The 15,158-nt window shown below is 43.4% G+C and overlaps 1 protein-coding gene across 2 annotated transcripts in view; it reads right to left on the minus strand.

The window, feature by feature from the left end:
- The window catches only part of FBXO11 (F-box protein 11), a 263,583-nt gene that overhangs the window by 52,341 nt on the left and 196,084 nt on the right, over positions 1–15,158 (minus strand). For both annotated transcript variants that reach the window (XM_030195827.1, XM_030195826.1), the window contains exon 12: positions 10,306–10,523. In XM_030195827.1, the coding sequence (XP_030051687.1) occupies positions 10,306–10,523 (218 nt within the window). The remainder of the gene's footprint in view (positions 1–10,305; positions 10,524–15,158) is intronic.

A 15,158-nucleotide genomic window follows, 5' to 3' on the forward strand; every position in this document is an offset into this window, starting at 1 on the left:
CAATGCCCTCTGAATGACTGTTCTGCCAAAGTCCAAATGGAACCTGGCCAGAATATCCAACCTGTAGTGCTTAGCAAAGGAATGTAGCAAGGACCATATCTCCGCCCTGCAAATCTCCTCAGGCGAAATAGCCCAGGTCTCCACCCAGGATGTCACCTGAGCCCTGGTCGAGTGGGCCTTCAGTCCTTCAAGGACCAGATGACCGAAACCAAGGTAGGTGGACTCAATAGCACCCTCAATTCACTTCACAATAGAAACTTCAGAGGCTGCTAGATGAAAGAGCACAAAGGGATGATCAGAGAGATGAAACTCATTCGTCTCCTTCAGATACCAGAGAAAAGCCCTTCGGTCCGCAGGGGATGAAACACCCTCCACCCCACCACAAAGAGGGCAAACACACCTCCTGATTTACACAGAATGGAGACTGCATAAAAGGAAACCAAATCCTCCGCAAAGGACAGATACGGGACCCAACATGATAGGGCCTGAAGTTCCGAGACCCTTTGAGCAGAGGCTATCGTCACCAAATCGTTATCTTGAGTGTGAAGTCCTTGATGGAAGCAGAGCGCAAGGGTTCGAACGGAGCCCCTGACAATGCCCAGAGAACCAAACTGAGGTCCCACGAAGGAAAGGACAGACAACGCAGAGGGCGCAAGTGAGCCACCCCCTTCAATAACTGAGTCACCTCCTTATGCAGAGTCAGTGAGGTGCCCCTCACCTTTCCCCAGAATCTGAAAAGTGCAGCCACTTGGACCCTCAGGGAGCTCAATGCGAGCCCCTGCTCCAGGCCCTGCTGCAGGAACCCCAAGATATAGGGAACCTGAGCTCTTCAGGGGAATAGTGACTGTTCCTCGCACCAGGATTCAAAACCCCACCAGACCCTGGACCCCAGCAGAGTAGAAATCACTGCAGGGGAAAACCCACGCCTCTCTAAACATTGCCTTTCAATGACCACGCTGTAAGCCAGAAGAGATCCAAATCCTCCGTGTCTACCAGCCTCTGCCGAAGAAGCCCCTGACTATTGGGCAGAAGGAGGTTACCTACCAGCAAGTGCCCAAAATCCGCATACCAAAGTCTGTGAGGCCAATCCAGCACCACAAGCAAAACAAAATGAGGATGATGAGGAATCCTGCGCAACACTCAGCCCACCAGAGGCCATGGAGGAACCATACAGCAGCTCCACCACCGACCAAGGCTGAAACCAGGGAACTATCCCCTGAGAATCCGGTCCCTCCATCGAATGGAGAACTGCTCTGCCTTCGCATTGGCTCATGAAGCAGTCAGGTCGGACTGAGGAGGCCCCCAGCAGTCCAATATTATCTGAAAGGCCACAACTGTCCCAGCTCCCACTCTCCCAGATCCAGCAAAGCATGACTGAGACAGTTCGCGTGCACATTGTCCTTTCCTGCAATAAGGATTGCTGAAAGAGCCTGCAGATGCACTTCCGCCCAGTGGCAGAGGCTCGACACCTCCAGCGCCACCACCATTGTGTTGTCCATCATTCCCCTGACCATTTCCATTCCAGGAGCAGTTGAAACTCCAGCAGAGCCAAACAGACCACCCAGGTCTCTAGGTGGTTGACGGCTCAGTATGCACCCTGGCTGGGGAGACTTGCATCCGTGGTGACCAGCATCCATTGAAGAGGATCCAGAGGGACCCCCCCCCCCCCCTCAAAAGGTTCACCAGACTGTCCCACAACGCCAGACTAAGCCTGGCCTTGGGTGTGAGCAGAAGCTGCAGAGGACGTATATGAGCCCTCGCTCAAGACACCAACTCTAGAGTAGTTAACATAATGCCCAAGAGCTGCACGTAGACCCAGACCATGGGCTGCAGAAGCTTGCACAAGCAATGTTTCTGTGCTCACAGTTTCATTGCCCGCTTCTCCAGAGAAACACCATTTCCTGACTCGTGTAGAAGCGAACTCCCAGGTACTCCAAAACCTGAGACAGAAACAGATACTTTTTGGGCGAGTCACGACCCAACCCATGAACACCAGGAGGGAGAGGACCTGATCGGTGGCCTAACCGGCCTTTGCTGCTGAGTCCGCTCAAATCAACCAGTAGTCCAGGTACAGGCAAACCTGATCCCCCTGGCACTGAAGATGCGCTACCATCATCACCTTGGAAAATGTGCATAGTGCCATAGCCAGGCCAAAGGGCAAGGCCCAAAACTGAAAATGCTTGCCCAGCACACAAGCGCAGATATCTCCTCTAATGATCCACAATGGGGATATACAGATAAGACTCCATAAGGTCCAGGGAAGTAAGAACTCCCCCAGCTGCATCAATGCTATAACAGAGTAATGTCTCCATCCAAAAGTCCTGAATCTTGAGACAAGCATTGACCCCTTTGAGGTCCAAGATAGGACCAGAAGGAGCCACCTTTCTTCAGGACTACACCTCCGAGGAACTCTGGGAGTTGCTGCAACCAACACATCATGGCCCAATTTACCTGAATGTAACTCACCATGAGCTACAAATGAAAAAGGTGAGAACAAATCCAAATCCAAATAAATAACCACCACAAAGAGAATCCTGAATACTAGACATCCCCACAGAAAAGGCCAGGCAGAGCTGCTGCTCCTCCTCGTCATGAAGTTCCTTCAGAGTCAGCCCCCTTGGACTGGCACAGAAGTCGCCTTAGCGACCGCAATGACCAGAGCATCAACCTTACAAAAGGACCAATACTTTTCAACTTCCTTTGGAGCAAAGGTATAAAGGTGATCCAGAAACCTGGTACCTCTAAGGGGGCGATCCGGATTTTCCCACTCCATCATCTTCATGAGGATAAGAGCCTTCTAAAAAGGAAAATGCTTAGGGGGCCCAGTGAGCCCCTCTAGCACCAGATCCCTCTCAGCAGGGTCCACAGACGGAGTCTGAATCATAGAAAAGGGCCCTAGTAACCTTGTCAATAAGACGAGACAGCTTCTCTCACCAAAACAGATGGATCACATAGGACCGCTTGCCCCGAGCTTCTCGAGACAGGGGAGCCTCAGACTCAGAGTCCTCTGTGGACTGAGGATTTGACAAAGACTTGGAGTCCTCCTCTGCCTCCTCCAAGGGATCTGATGCCTCAAGCACCTTCTTCTTAGTTCTAAGGCTCTTATAACCCAAACTAGGCCCCTAATTGGGGCCCTACCAGAGGGGGGGGGGGGTTCCCTGTCTGACTGCAACTGCTGTCGGAGCAAGTGTGCTATGCTATGGAGCAAAACGCTCCAGGGGCCCCCCATCAAGATCCCCCAAACAGCCTTAGGAGGGTAGAAAAGATAGTCTCAGCCCCAAAAGCCAGCCCCCCCCCCCCACCCGAATCCTGCACCAGACCCCTCCCCCAACCAAGCCCTAAAGTGGAAGGAACAGGTTTCTGCTGCTGAGAAGCAACAGGAGAAGAAATCCCCAAGGGAGACAAAACAACTGCAGGTCCCAATGCCTCAGTTGGTGAGGGAGGGGGGGGGGGGCACACAACTCCAGAGGCCCTCCTGGGCAGTTTCCAAACGATACTGAGGGAGCTCAGAGAGGTTCTGGAGGGACCTCTTAAAGATTTGTTTAATAAATCTTTGGAGACAGGAGAGGTTCCGTGGGATTGGAGAAGAGTGGATGTGGTCCCTCTTCACAAAAAAGAGATGTAGTCCTGCTTCACAAAAGTGGTGAGCAGCTGGAAACTACAGGCTGGTAATCCTCACTTCGGTTATTGGGAAAGTAATGGAAGCGATGCTGAAAGAAAGGATACTGAATTTCCAGGAATCCAATGGGTTACAAGATCCAAGACAACATGGTTTCACCAAAGGTAAATTGTGCCAAACAAATCTGATTGAATTCTTTGACTGGGTGACCAGAGAACTGGATCAAGGATGTGAACTAGATGTAATCTACTTAGATTTCAGCAAAGCCTTTGACACTGTTCCTCATAAGGAGGCTCTTGAATAAATCTGACAGGCTGAAGTTAGGACCCAAAGTGGTAAACTGAATTAGGAACTGGTTGACAGATGCCAGAGGATGGTGGTTAATGGAATTCAATTGGAGGAAGGAAAGGTGAGTAGTGGAGTGCCTCAAGGATCGGTGCTGTGACAGATTCTGTCAATACATTTGTAAGCGACATTGCTGAGGCTTGGAAGATAAGGTTTGCCTTTTTGCAGATGATGATAATATTTATAACAGAGTAGACACCTTGGAGGGTGCGGAAAACATGAAAAAGGATCTGCAAAAGTTAGAAGAATGGTCTAATGTTTGGCAATTAAAATTCAATGCAAAGAAGTGCAGAGTGATGCACTTAGGGAGTAGAAATCCAAGGAAACTGTATATGTTAGATAGTGAGAGGTAGATGTGCACAGATAGGGAGAGGGATCTTGGCGTGACAGTTATCTGAGGATCTGAAGCTGATGAAAGTGTGACAAGGCAGTGGCCGTAGCCAGAAGGATGCTGGGCTGTAGAAAGAGGTGTAACCAGCAGAATAAAGGAGGTGATGACGCCCCTGTACAAAAATTTTGTAAGGCCCCACTTGGAGTATTGTGTTCAGTTTTGGAGGCGATTACCTTACTAAGGATGTAAAAAGACGAAGCGGTCCAGAAGAAAGTAATAAAAATGGTATGGGGCTTGCACCAAAAGATGTACGAGAAGAGACTGGAAGACCTGAATATGTATACCCTAGAGAAGAGAAAGAACAGGGGAGATATGATACAGACGTTTAAATACTTGAAATATATTAATATAAAAACAAATATTTTCCAGAGAAGGGAAAATGGTAAAACTAGAGGACATGAATTGAGGTTGTGAGGTGGTAGACTTAGGAGTAATGTCAGAAAATTCTTTTTCACAGAGAGGGTGGTTGCTACCTGGAATGCCAAGGTGGTGGAGAAAAAAATTGGTGGTAGAATTCAAAAAGGTGTGGGATGAACACAGCGGCTCTCTAATCAGAAAATGAATGGTATAAAAAGCAAAACGTGTGTGTTTGCATATCGAGTGGCACTTTAGATGGCAACTCTGGTTGAGAAGAACTAAGGTTGGTGCTGAGCAGGCTTATACAGTCTGAGTCCTGTATATGGTAATCTGGTTTAGAATGAAGTGGAAAGGGCTTCGACAGAACCTCCAGTAACCTGGAACGTTGAGGACAGTGCCAGGCAGACTTTTATGGTCTGTGTTCTGAAATTGTCAAGACAGTCTTAAATAGGCTGGAGTGGGCTTTGATGGCAACTTAAGTAGTTGGAAACTAAGGCCAAGGCCGGGCAGACTTCAATGGCCAATGTCCAAGAATACCAAAGAGAGACGAAGATCAAGTATTTTATATCACATTCATTGCTGGTTTAATCATGACTTGATAAATCAGTGTCACTGCTGGCCAGACTGGATATACCGTTCAGGTCTATCTGCCATCATTTACTACGTTAGGTAACTAAACAGTAAACTAATGGCTAGTAGACCTGAAGCCTGGTGGCCACTTGGCAATCTACCAAAACAGTGATAGGTAAACCATTTTATGATTTCCAAAAACATTGATAGGTAAACCATTTTATGAGTTCCAAAAATCTCAGGACTTCTACTGCAGTACTGCAGAACATCACTGTTTACAGGAAGATGCTGGACTGGGGATCTAGGGCTGACTGACAGCCAAGTGTTAAAGTACCTGCATGTATTTCCAAAATACTGCAAATACTACTGTTTAATATGCTGTATTATTTTGACTTTTTTGGTACATAATTCTCTGGAGTATATACGGTAGCAGAGGTACACAGGGGAGGCAGCTGTTAGACAGTGAAGGGAGTCCTTCCCTGTAGTGTTCAAAAGTGCCCCTTCTGTTCATTTAAAAAGAGTGGTACTTGTATAGGGGGAGCTAAACTACTGTAAACATCCAGTAGCTCTTAGAGTGAACATTGAGGCTAGGGCCAGGTATGCTGTCAATCGTAAATATGAGGAAGTGGTGGCTATAAAGAGGAGAAGTATTCTTCTATTCTGCAAAGTCTGAGCACTCATTGGAATTTTGTACAACTACTTAATACTATTAATTTGGGACTGTGTGATTAATAAGATTTTATACCTATGTTTGAAATTGATACAGTTATAACCCATTGTATGTTTAGTGTTATATTTTCTTTGATGTGATATTTATATCATAATCATTAGAAAAAAAGGAGCAGATTTGACAACCATAATGTTATGTGAAAATTGGAGCTTGTTGAATCCTTTTGCTCCTTGGACATGATACTATGTGTCCACCATTTTCCCCACCAGGAGTATGATATGTGCTGTTTTCCCATATGTTTTTATATACCGGTAATCCTAGGAGTGTGTGAATAGGAGTTTCCACCAACTACTTTGGGGCAGAACCATACTAAGGGCTATGCAAGTGGTGTGGCTGCACAGAGTGCAAATATGGAGGAGAGCAAAAATTGCTCCCAGCCCATCATCTCTTCTCACTAATGGCACTACTATAGCTATGTACAGCTCTGCTTTGTGGCACAGTTACGTACAACTCTGCTTTGAGGTATTTAGGTTCTTCAGAAGACCAAATAAAAAGTACCGTGGATTCTTCTACCACTTCTAAATTTTACCCTTAGCCATTGTTTGGTCAAAATTTGAAAAAAAGGTCTTTGGAGCAGATACTTCTTCCTGTTGTGCAGAAGGCTCCAAAGAAGGACCTGGAGAAAATTTTTCTTTACAACAGGATTCCTTGGACAAAGATTTCTCTACGAACTAACCCCCCCCTCCCCCAACACACATACAAATATTTAAACTCCGCAGACAGCTGTTGTTTCAAAACACTGACCGTGGTGCTTAAAGTTATAAAAAAACATTCAGCGCCAGGGTGTGCCCAGATATTATGGGTATAAAGTGGTCACCAGAAGTTATCTGGAAACCGCTGGTACCCAGGTAACTATCCAGACAAGTCAGGACACCTATTTTGCTCTCTCAACTTGTCCAGATAATTATCCAGGTACTGGTACTGAATACTGGTGTATACAAATAACTTCCAGTCCGACCTGGCTCCACCTCCGGACCATCCTTGCACTATCTGAAGAGTGCCATGTGGTCAATAAGGATTTTCAGCTCCATTATTTGAATAATGTTAATGAAAATCCCGTTCCGGCCCCACTGAATGGCACTTATCCAGATACAAACTGCATCTACCAGGATTAAGTGCACAATATCAGTGCCCCAAAGAACCAAGAAGCCTCAAGATAGCATCATGTGGAATTCATTAGCAGGTCAGATTTTCCTATGGCTAAGGCTGGAGAAAAAAAACAGGAAAAGCTTCCCAGGCTTTCATCCTTAGAGTGCCTGGTTCTGACAATGGCACACTGAGCTGAGTTACTGTCAGTACCAGAGCAATGGCTGTTAGCAACACATCAGTTGGCAGATCACTCAGTATATCCAATGAAGTCAAAACTTGACTTATCTTCAGCACCAATGAGTCAAGTATCAGTATAATTCTCTCCATCTTTTATCGAACAATAAGGAGGTAGGCCTTGTAATGAGGCTGCACATCCCAGATGTTTTTCGAAGGATGGCTCAAAGGCTTTGGGAAAGCATTTAGGAGTAGCACAAAGAAGGCCTCAGCAAAGAAAATTAACTTCTAGTTATGCCCACACTGGAACATGCAAAACTACTGCAATACACAGACCATCAAAGCCATGTTTCAAGAAGCTGTACCAACAAGAATTCTCCCTTCACAATTGCTTATCTGCTGCCTCTCATACTCAAAAACCAGTTTTCAAATGGGAGATTTAAACTAATTTCGACTGTTGATCTGTTTTTGAAGTGAGGTGCCAAAGAGGCTGAGAATCTCTTCAGCAAGATCTAGCTACCAGCACAATGGTGCTCAGCTTCCCAGGCCACATGTCAAGTTTTCTAGAAAGGAAGGCACACAACCTGTCTTTCCAGGACAAAACTGTTTAGGTTACATTCTAGAACAATTTCATAGTCATCAATATTGAGGCCCTACCCAAGGCAGATATATTATACTTTATCATCAACAAAAGATATTCTTCAGGGGCACTTGGGACAGAATCTGAAGCTGTTGACTTGCTTCTCTGACAAGGTAAGAAAAGATGCTGATGCAAAATTTAAAAAATGAAAAATTTCATTTCACAGAAGATATTCCTATACCCCATTTCCTGCACAAATATCAGACCTGAATAAAATATAATTGTGAAGCTATGAGTAAAATAAAGTTCCTAGCTGAAGCCAGGAAGAAATTAGTATGAACATTAAACACCACAAACCCTACTAAAACATCTAATTAGGCTGCTGAAAAACTGGAAATGGAGAAAAGCTGCAAGACTGCAGAAGTATACAAATTCAATACAGTAATATAGTAGATAGCACACAAAAAACCAAAACTCAGTCTACCCTGTTATTCCCATCTACACTGCTGAAGATACATCCGAGCTCCCAGACATAAAGCTTGCAGCCTAACACTTGTATATGTGCAGCAAATACAGGCAGGGCAATTCTACATTATACATTTAAATGCTTAATATAAGAACTTCTCAAATAACCACATTATTAGTACTTTCTAAATCATAAAAGACCTGGAAACTTAAGATCACATTAACAAAACACTATTGGAAAATATGTCATACATTTAAATACACTATACAGGAACTTCTCAAATAACCACATTTTTAGTGTTTTTCTATATTGTAAAAGACCAAACGATCTAAGAATTACAGAGACAGCATTCCAGAATTTAACTCCTGTAAAAGAAAATGAGGATTGAAATATTCTTTTATATCTCATAGATCTAAAATATGAAAGATGTAAAAATGAAGTGTTCTGCAATTGCACAGTAGTGTCCTGACAAGGAAAAATAAGCAACATATATTTTGGGGCAATCATATAATGTTTTAAAGTGCACAAACCTTAAAATAAACTCTAGCTTGAATAGACAGACAGTGGGTTTTAGTAAAAGGAGTCACCCTATCAAATTATTTTAGGGGCAGGCACAGATTAAAAATTTTAATCGCGATTGTGTGGTTGATCGTGACATGCATTTTGGACACATACTTTGCAATTTTTTTTTTTTTTTAATCTTAACCCAAACATCCATTTGAACAAATGCTCAGTGTGGCTGATTATCCCTTGCTAATTAATTTGGGGTGGAAAACAATTAAAAATTTTAATCAAAATTAATCATGGCATTACAATTTTTAATCACATGATTTGTCGAACCTCTGGACTTGATGGCTTGGTACTGGTAAATTCTCACTGCATGGAAATATTTTAAACCTGCTGAATATAATGAAAAGTTGCATACACACACTTCCTTCCCACAGCACATTGCTCCCCATCTCCTCCATACAGGTACTTACCTTTATCTTTTCCTGCTGCATCCTTCCCCTTCAGTTCCCCTTCTGCTGCTAAACCTGTTACCCCTGTCACATAGACATCCATTTCTCTCCTGTCCTACTGCTGATCACCCCAGTACACAAGACCACCCCCCCCCCTGCATATATCTTAACATTTATCTGGCTCTATATAGTGTCTCCAGCAGTGATTCCCACATGTTACTTGCAACTGACACCAATGTTGTCCCTCTGTTATGTTATGATATGCCAATGTGAAATAGGCAACAGGCAGGAGTTAAACGTCTCCATCACGATTAAAAAAAATTGAATCGTAGTTTGGGAGGGAAAAAAAGTGGTGAACTAAATGCCCACCCCTAATCTTCTAGCAGAATAAAACTAAACAAATTGCTACATTTTGTAGGGTTTGTAAATTCACGTTGCTCAAAATTAAGGCTTGAACAATTACTCTAAACCATAAAGGTTCAAAACAATGCCTGCTCCTTCCTAGTCTTTTCAAAGTACAGAAGACTCTTCTAGTAAACTGATCCACATGCTTCTCAAAGCATAACTGGGCACGTGTACTAACGCACACTAAATGCTGTAGCATGCAGCTGCATGGGGACATACCCAAAACAAGGATGGAGCATTGGGGAGGACACGGGTGTATCTCCTACCTATATATGTAACTTATAGTAAGTTGTGTGTAAATGCATGGTACACCAACTTATGCCTGTCATAGACCCGGCTTAAGTGGGTGCGCCTAAATGTAGGCACATCAATGCCTCTTATGCTAGTATTCAATAACAGAATCCTTTATAGAACTGGTACTCAGTACATGGTATTGAGGCAAAAAATTACAGAATTGCCTCTTTTTAGTCTTCATTAAAATGCTCAGAAAAATCTTGATACATTTGGTGCCATGTGCAGACTCATGACCTGCTTTGTGCAACAAGAAGAGAATCTACTTATTTTAGGATAAAATGTTTTCCTTATATGTACAATTAAAATAGAAGGAAAATAATCCTTACCGTATTGTGGGGTCACTATTCGAGGTGATCCATACACCTGCAAAATTGTTTGCATAGATTTTGTTTTCTAGGAATTGTCCTCTTCCTTTTTCATGGACATAGATTCCTCCAGTCTGGCCATGGTGTATTTCACACCTGACTACTGTGGGATTAGCATAGGCTTTGACTTCAAAGCCTGCTATTCTATTTCTATGTATATTGCAGCTTTCAAAGTAACCCTAGGAATAAAAAGTACATCCTTAATTAGAAAAACATATTCCCATAAAAAGTTTTTTTTTTGTTTAAAACTTCCCAAGAGTCAAAACATTTGAAATAGCAAAGCTCTAAAAGTACTCCATGTTTAACACACTGAAACCAAATTCAAACCTCTCCATTCAAGTATGCCTCACACAAAAGGGCTTCTACTTCTCTTAGAACAGTAAATGATGGCTAATAAAGATCAAATGGTCCTTCTAGTCGGCCCTGTACAGACTGAAATGTACCACCTAAGGAGGTAACTTTAGAAACATTTTATTAGAGATTAATTTGTAAACAAAAAGGAAATATAACTAGGGTCCAGGGCCAGAAGATATGAGAGAGATATATAAATACTTCCATGACAAGAGGCATGTCTCTTTCAGGTGAAAGGAAAATCTGGAATGAGCCAGCATAGAACGAACGTGAAAAGGGACATACTAAGAAGTAACCTGAGGAAATACTTCTTCACAGAAAGGGTGGTGAATTCATGGAATGGCCTCCCAGTTGACGTAGTGGAAATAAAAACTGTATCTGAATTCAAGAAAGCTTGGAACAAGTACATAGGATCTCTAAGGGAGAGGATGGAATAGTAGACTAATCAGTATTTTTCTCAACATTTATATTTTTGAAACCAATCATAACTATAGATGGTTGGTGACTCAGCTGTTTGGGAAGGCTAAAGTGGAACAGTGATCGGATCAGGGTGTGGAGTAATCGAGCAACTTAAAATTCTTGGTGTAGGAGGCAACACCTATGTCAGCAGTAAAGGGACAGTGCGGCAACACATAATAGAAGGAGAATGGCCCTGGTGCAGCTGTATTCCAACCCCCACCCCCCTCCCCAAGTACTTAAGAACATAAGAACAGCCATACTGGGTCAGACCAATGGTCCATCTAACCCAGTATCCTACATCTAGCAGTGGACAATCCAAGTCACAAATACCTGGTAGAAACTTAATTAGTAGTATCATTCCATGCTACCAATTCCAGGGCAAGCAGTGGCTTCCCCCATGTCTACCTCAATAACAGACTATGGACTTTTCCTCCAGGAACTTGTACAAACCTTTTTTTAACCCAGATACGCTAACCACCATTACCACATCCTCTGGCATCAAGTTCCAGAGCTTAACTATTGTTTGTGTGAAAAATATTTCCTCCTATTTGTTTTAAAAGTATTTCCATGCAATTTCATTGAGTGTTCCCTGGTCTTTGTACTTTTTGAATGAGTGAAAAATCAATTCACCTCCACCCGCTCCACACCATTCAGAATTTTGTACACCTCTATCATATCCCCACTCAGCTGTCTCTTTTCCAAGCTGAAGAGACCTAGCCTCTTTAGCCTTTCCTCATATGGCAGAGGTTCCACCCCTCTATCATTTTGGTTGCTCATCTTTGAACCTTTTCTAATTCCGCTATATCTTTTTTGAGGTACAGCGATGGCAATATGCACATTAATTTACTCCAGGAATTATGTGCCAGAAAATATCTAAATAATGTATCAAAATAATACAACAGAACATTATTTGCAGTACACTGAAAAATATATGTAGGTACTTTAACACTTGGCTCCTAGACAGCCCTAGCACCCCTGTCCAGCAACTTCCTGTTGGCCATGTGAATAATGTTCAGCAACATTAAAAGAAATTTTGTTGTTAATGGCAACTGTAAAATGATCTGCCTACCAGTCTTTATGGTAAGTTGCCAAATGACCACGAGACTTCAGATTTACTGTTCTTTATTAGCTATAACTGAAGCATAGTGCAGCTGAGAACTAGGGGCACCAGGGTTGAAATCCCACTGCTGCTCCTTCAGATCTTGGACAAGTCATTTAACCCTCCATTATAACAGGTACAAACAGACTAAGCCCTCCAGAGACAGGAAAATAACTACTGTATCTGAGCTGCAACTGAAACGTTTGTGAGCTAGATCCAAATCCAAAATGCAACAACGGAAGTAATACAATACTCTACAAAAGTCAATCAGATATATAATGTAATTCTACTATAACACCACCAACTTCCAAGAGTTGAACAACAAGGCCCTAGGAAGGAAAAAGGTAGCACCATAAACATTGCAGCTAACACTGGAACATCAATATACCTGCTGGAAAACGAAACACCTGGTCTCTTTCACAAACGCAGAACACACACAGGCACTCACTCACTAAGAATTGAATAAGTAATCAAAAACTAAAAATAGAAATAGACAAACATTAACTGAACCCCATAAAATGCCAGATGATGCGTACAGTACAAGACCACAGAAGCAGAAACAATGATGCATGCCCCCCTGTACTGTGCAAAATATATTGATGCAGATATACATTTTAAAAACTAATATTCCAACCACTATATTAAAAAATTAAATAAATCAAAAATGGAAATAAGGTAGTTATATAATACATTTTTTGACTAGCTTACAAAGGTCAAAACTTCCTTCCATAGGTAAGGATAGCACACCATAACAGCAATATACTGCCCCAACCTGAAAGTCATTTTGGCCTCTAAAAGCTTTAAAAAAAACAAAACAAAAAAAAAAACCTATTAAAAAAATTTATTTGGTCCAATAAAAAGGTATCACCACATTTTCTGGGGGGGGGGGGGGGGTCTTTTTATATATTTACCTTTAAAGTGGATTAACACAGCAGCCATATTATTTCATACTAAATTAAAAATAAATTTCTTTTTACGACCTTTGTTGTTTGGCCATTTAATTTTTCTGGGTTGGTCCCAGTCTCTGAGTACTGCTATCCTGTATTCTTTCAACTCGCTTTCCAAGGGTCTCCTGTTGATTTGCCATTTTTTCTCACTTTCTGTCTTCACCTCCTCCATTATATCCATCTCCAACACAGTTCCTTTCAGATTTTTTTCTGCCTATCCATTCAGATTTCATTCATTCTTACTACCAGTCTTCAATCTCCCTCTTTTTACAGTGTCTACCTACAGTTTTCTTGTGACACTGGACAAGTTATTTAACCCTCCACTGCCCTAGGTACAAAAAAATAGTACTTGCATGTAATATGCAACTGCTTTGATTGTAACCACAGAAAGTTAGTGTATCAAATCCCATCCCCCTGTCTCTCTCTGCTGTCCAGTATGTCTTCTCCGACTCTTTCTCCCTACCACCCACAACATTGCCCATTCTTTCTGTCTCTCTCTGATCCTGGCATGCAGCATTACCTGTGAGTGTGACTTTCTCTTTCTCTTCCCCCACCCACCAACCATTCAACATCGCCCTGTCTTTCTCTCCCCCAATGCAGCATTGCCCCTCAGGCACAGCCCAGCCCAGCCCACCCAAACATTGTCCCAGCCTCAGCCCAACCCACCCCAGTATTGCCTCAGGCCCACCCCATCCCCCACAACCCACCTCAGCCCAGCACTGACTTAGGCTCAGCCCAACCCAGCCTTGCCTTAGGCTCTCCCCATCCCCCACCCCAGCACTGCCTCAGGCTCTCCCCATCCCCCACCCCAGCACTGCCTCAGGCTCTCCCCATCCCCCACCCCAGCACTGCCTCAGGCTCTCCCCATACCCTACGCCCCAGCCCTGCATGGGGCAACTCCCTCTCTCTTCTCTCTCAAACCCCGCTGCCCTCCAATCAGCATCTTTTGTCTCCTCCTGTTGCCACCTCTGCTGGGCATGAAGCAGTTAAAAGCAAAAACGCGAAGGACCGGCTCTTTGTGCGCACTGCTGCTCCACCTCTACTGTTCTCCAATACAACTTTCTCTTTCAGAAGAGGATTGATGGAAACAATAGAGTGCACACAGAGCCGGTCCCACGCGTCTTTGCAGATTACAACTACGGGCTCAGCAAGGTGACAACGGGAGGGAACAAGATGCTAAATGAAGGATGGCAGGGTAAGAGAGAGAAACAGGGTATGTGGCGGATTGGGGGCGGGGGGAGAGAGAGAGAAAATACTTTGGCAGGCGAGAAGATGGGGCAATAAATTCACTCCCTGAGGCTTAAGAAGTGCCGGAACGCCGTTCCACCCTGTTCTGGCACAAATTAAGCCCTGGTTTTTACACATAGAAAGAGGCATTTCTAAAATAATGTGCCAGACATATGTACAAGAGTATGAGCAGGCTCCAGCCTAGTTAAATCATACCAAGTGAGTCAGGAGCAGAAATTCAGTGGCATCATCACACTTAATTGGATGGTGCCTCTGAATACTACTACTTAACATTTCTAAAGTGCTACTAGGGTTACGCAGCGCTGTACAATTTAACATAGAAGGACAGTCCCTGCTCAAAGAGCTTACAATCATCCACTCTGATCGCCATGGCACTTACCAGCTAGTGAAAGGCACAGCAAGGAGTAAGGCGGGCACTGGTGATAATCAATGTCAGTGCCCACACAGCTAATCAGGCAAGTTGGACCACTACTACTACTTAACACAAAAACAGCAGTTCTAACTTTGCCCATTTGCTATACATGCACAGCACTGAATATCAGCCAAACCAGAATAGCTTATGGGGATCACCAAGGACCCAGATATTCAGTGCCAATGCCAATCCATTCCGACTCTCCACTTATACTTCATACGATCACTATACAACTTTGTATTTGTTATCCACCGACTAGGCAAATGTCTTTGACGGTACTATGTAAGCCACATTGAGC

The sequence above is a fragment of the Microcaecilia unicolor genome, chromosome 3, assembly GCF_901765095.1.
Source record: "Microcaecilia unicolor chromosome 3, aMicUni1.1, whole genome shotgun sequence".
In the NCBI taxonomy this organism is placed as follows: Eukaryota; Metazoa; Chordata; class Amphibia; order Gymnophiona; family Siphonopidae; genus Microcaecilia; species Microcaecilia unicolor.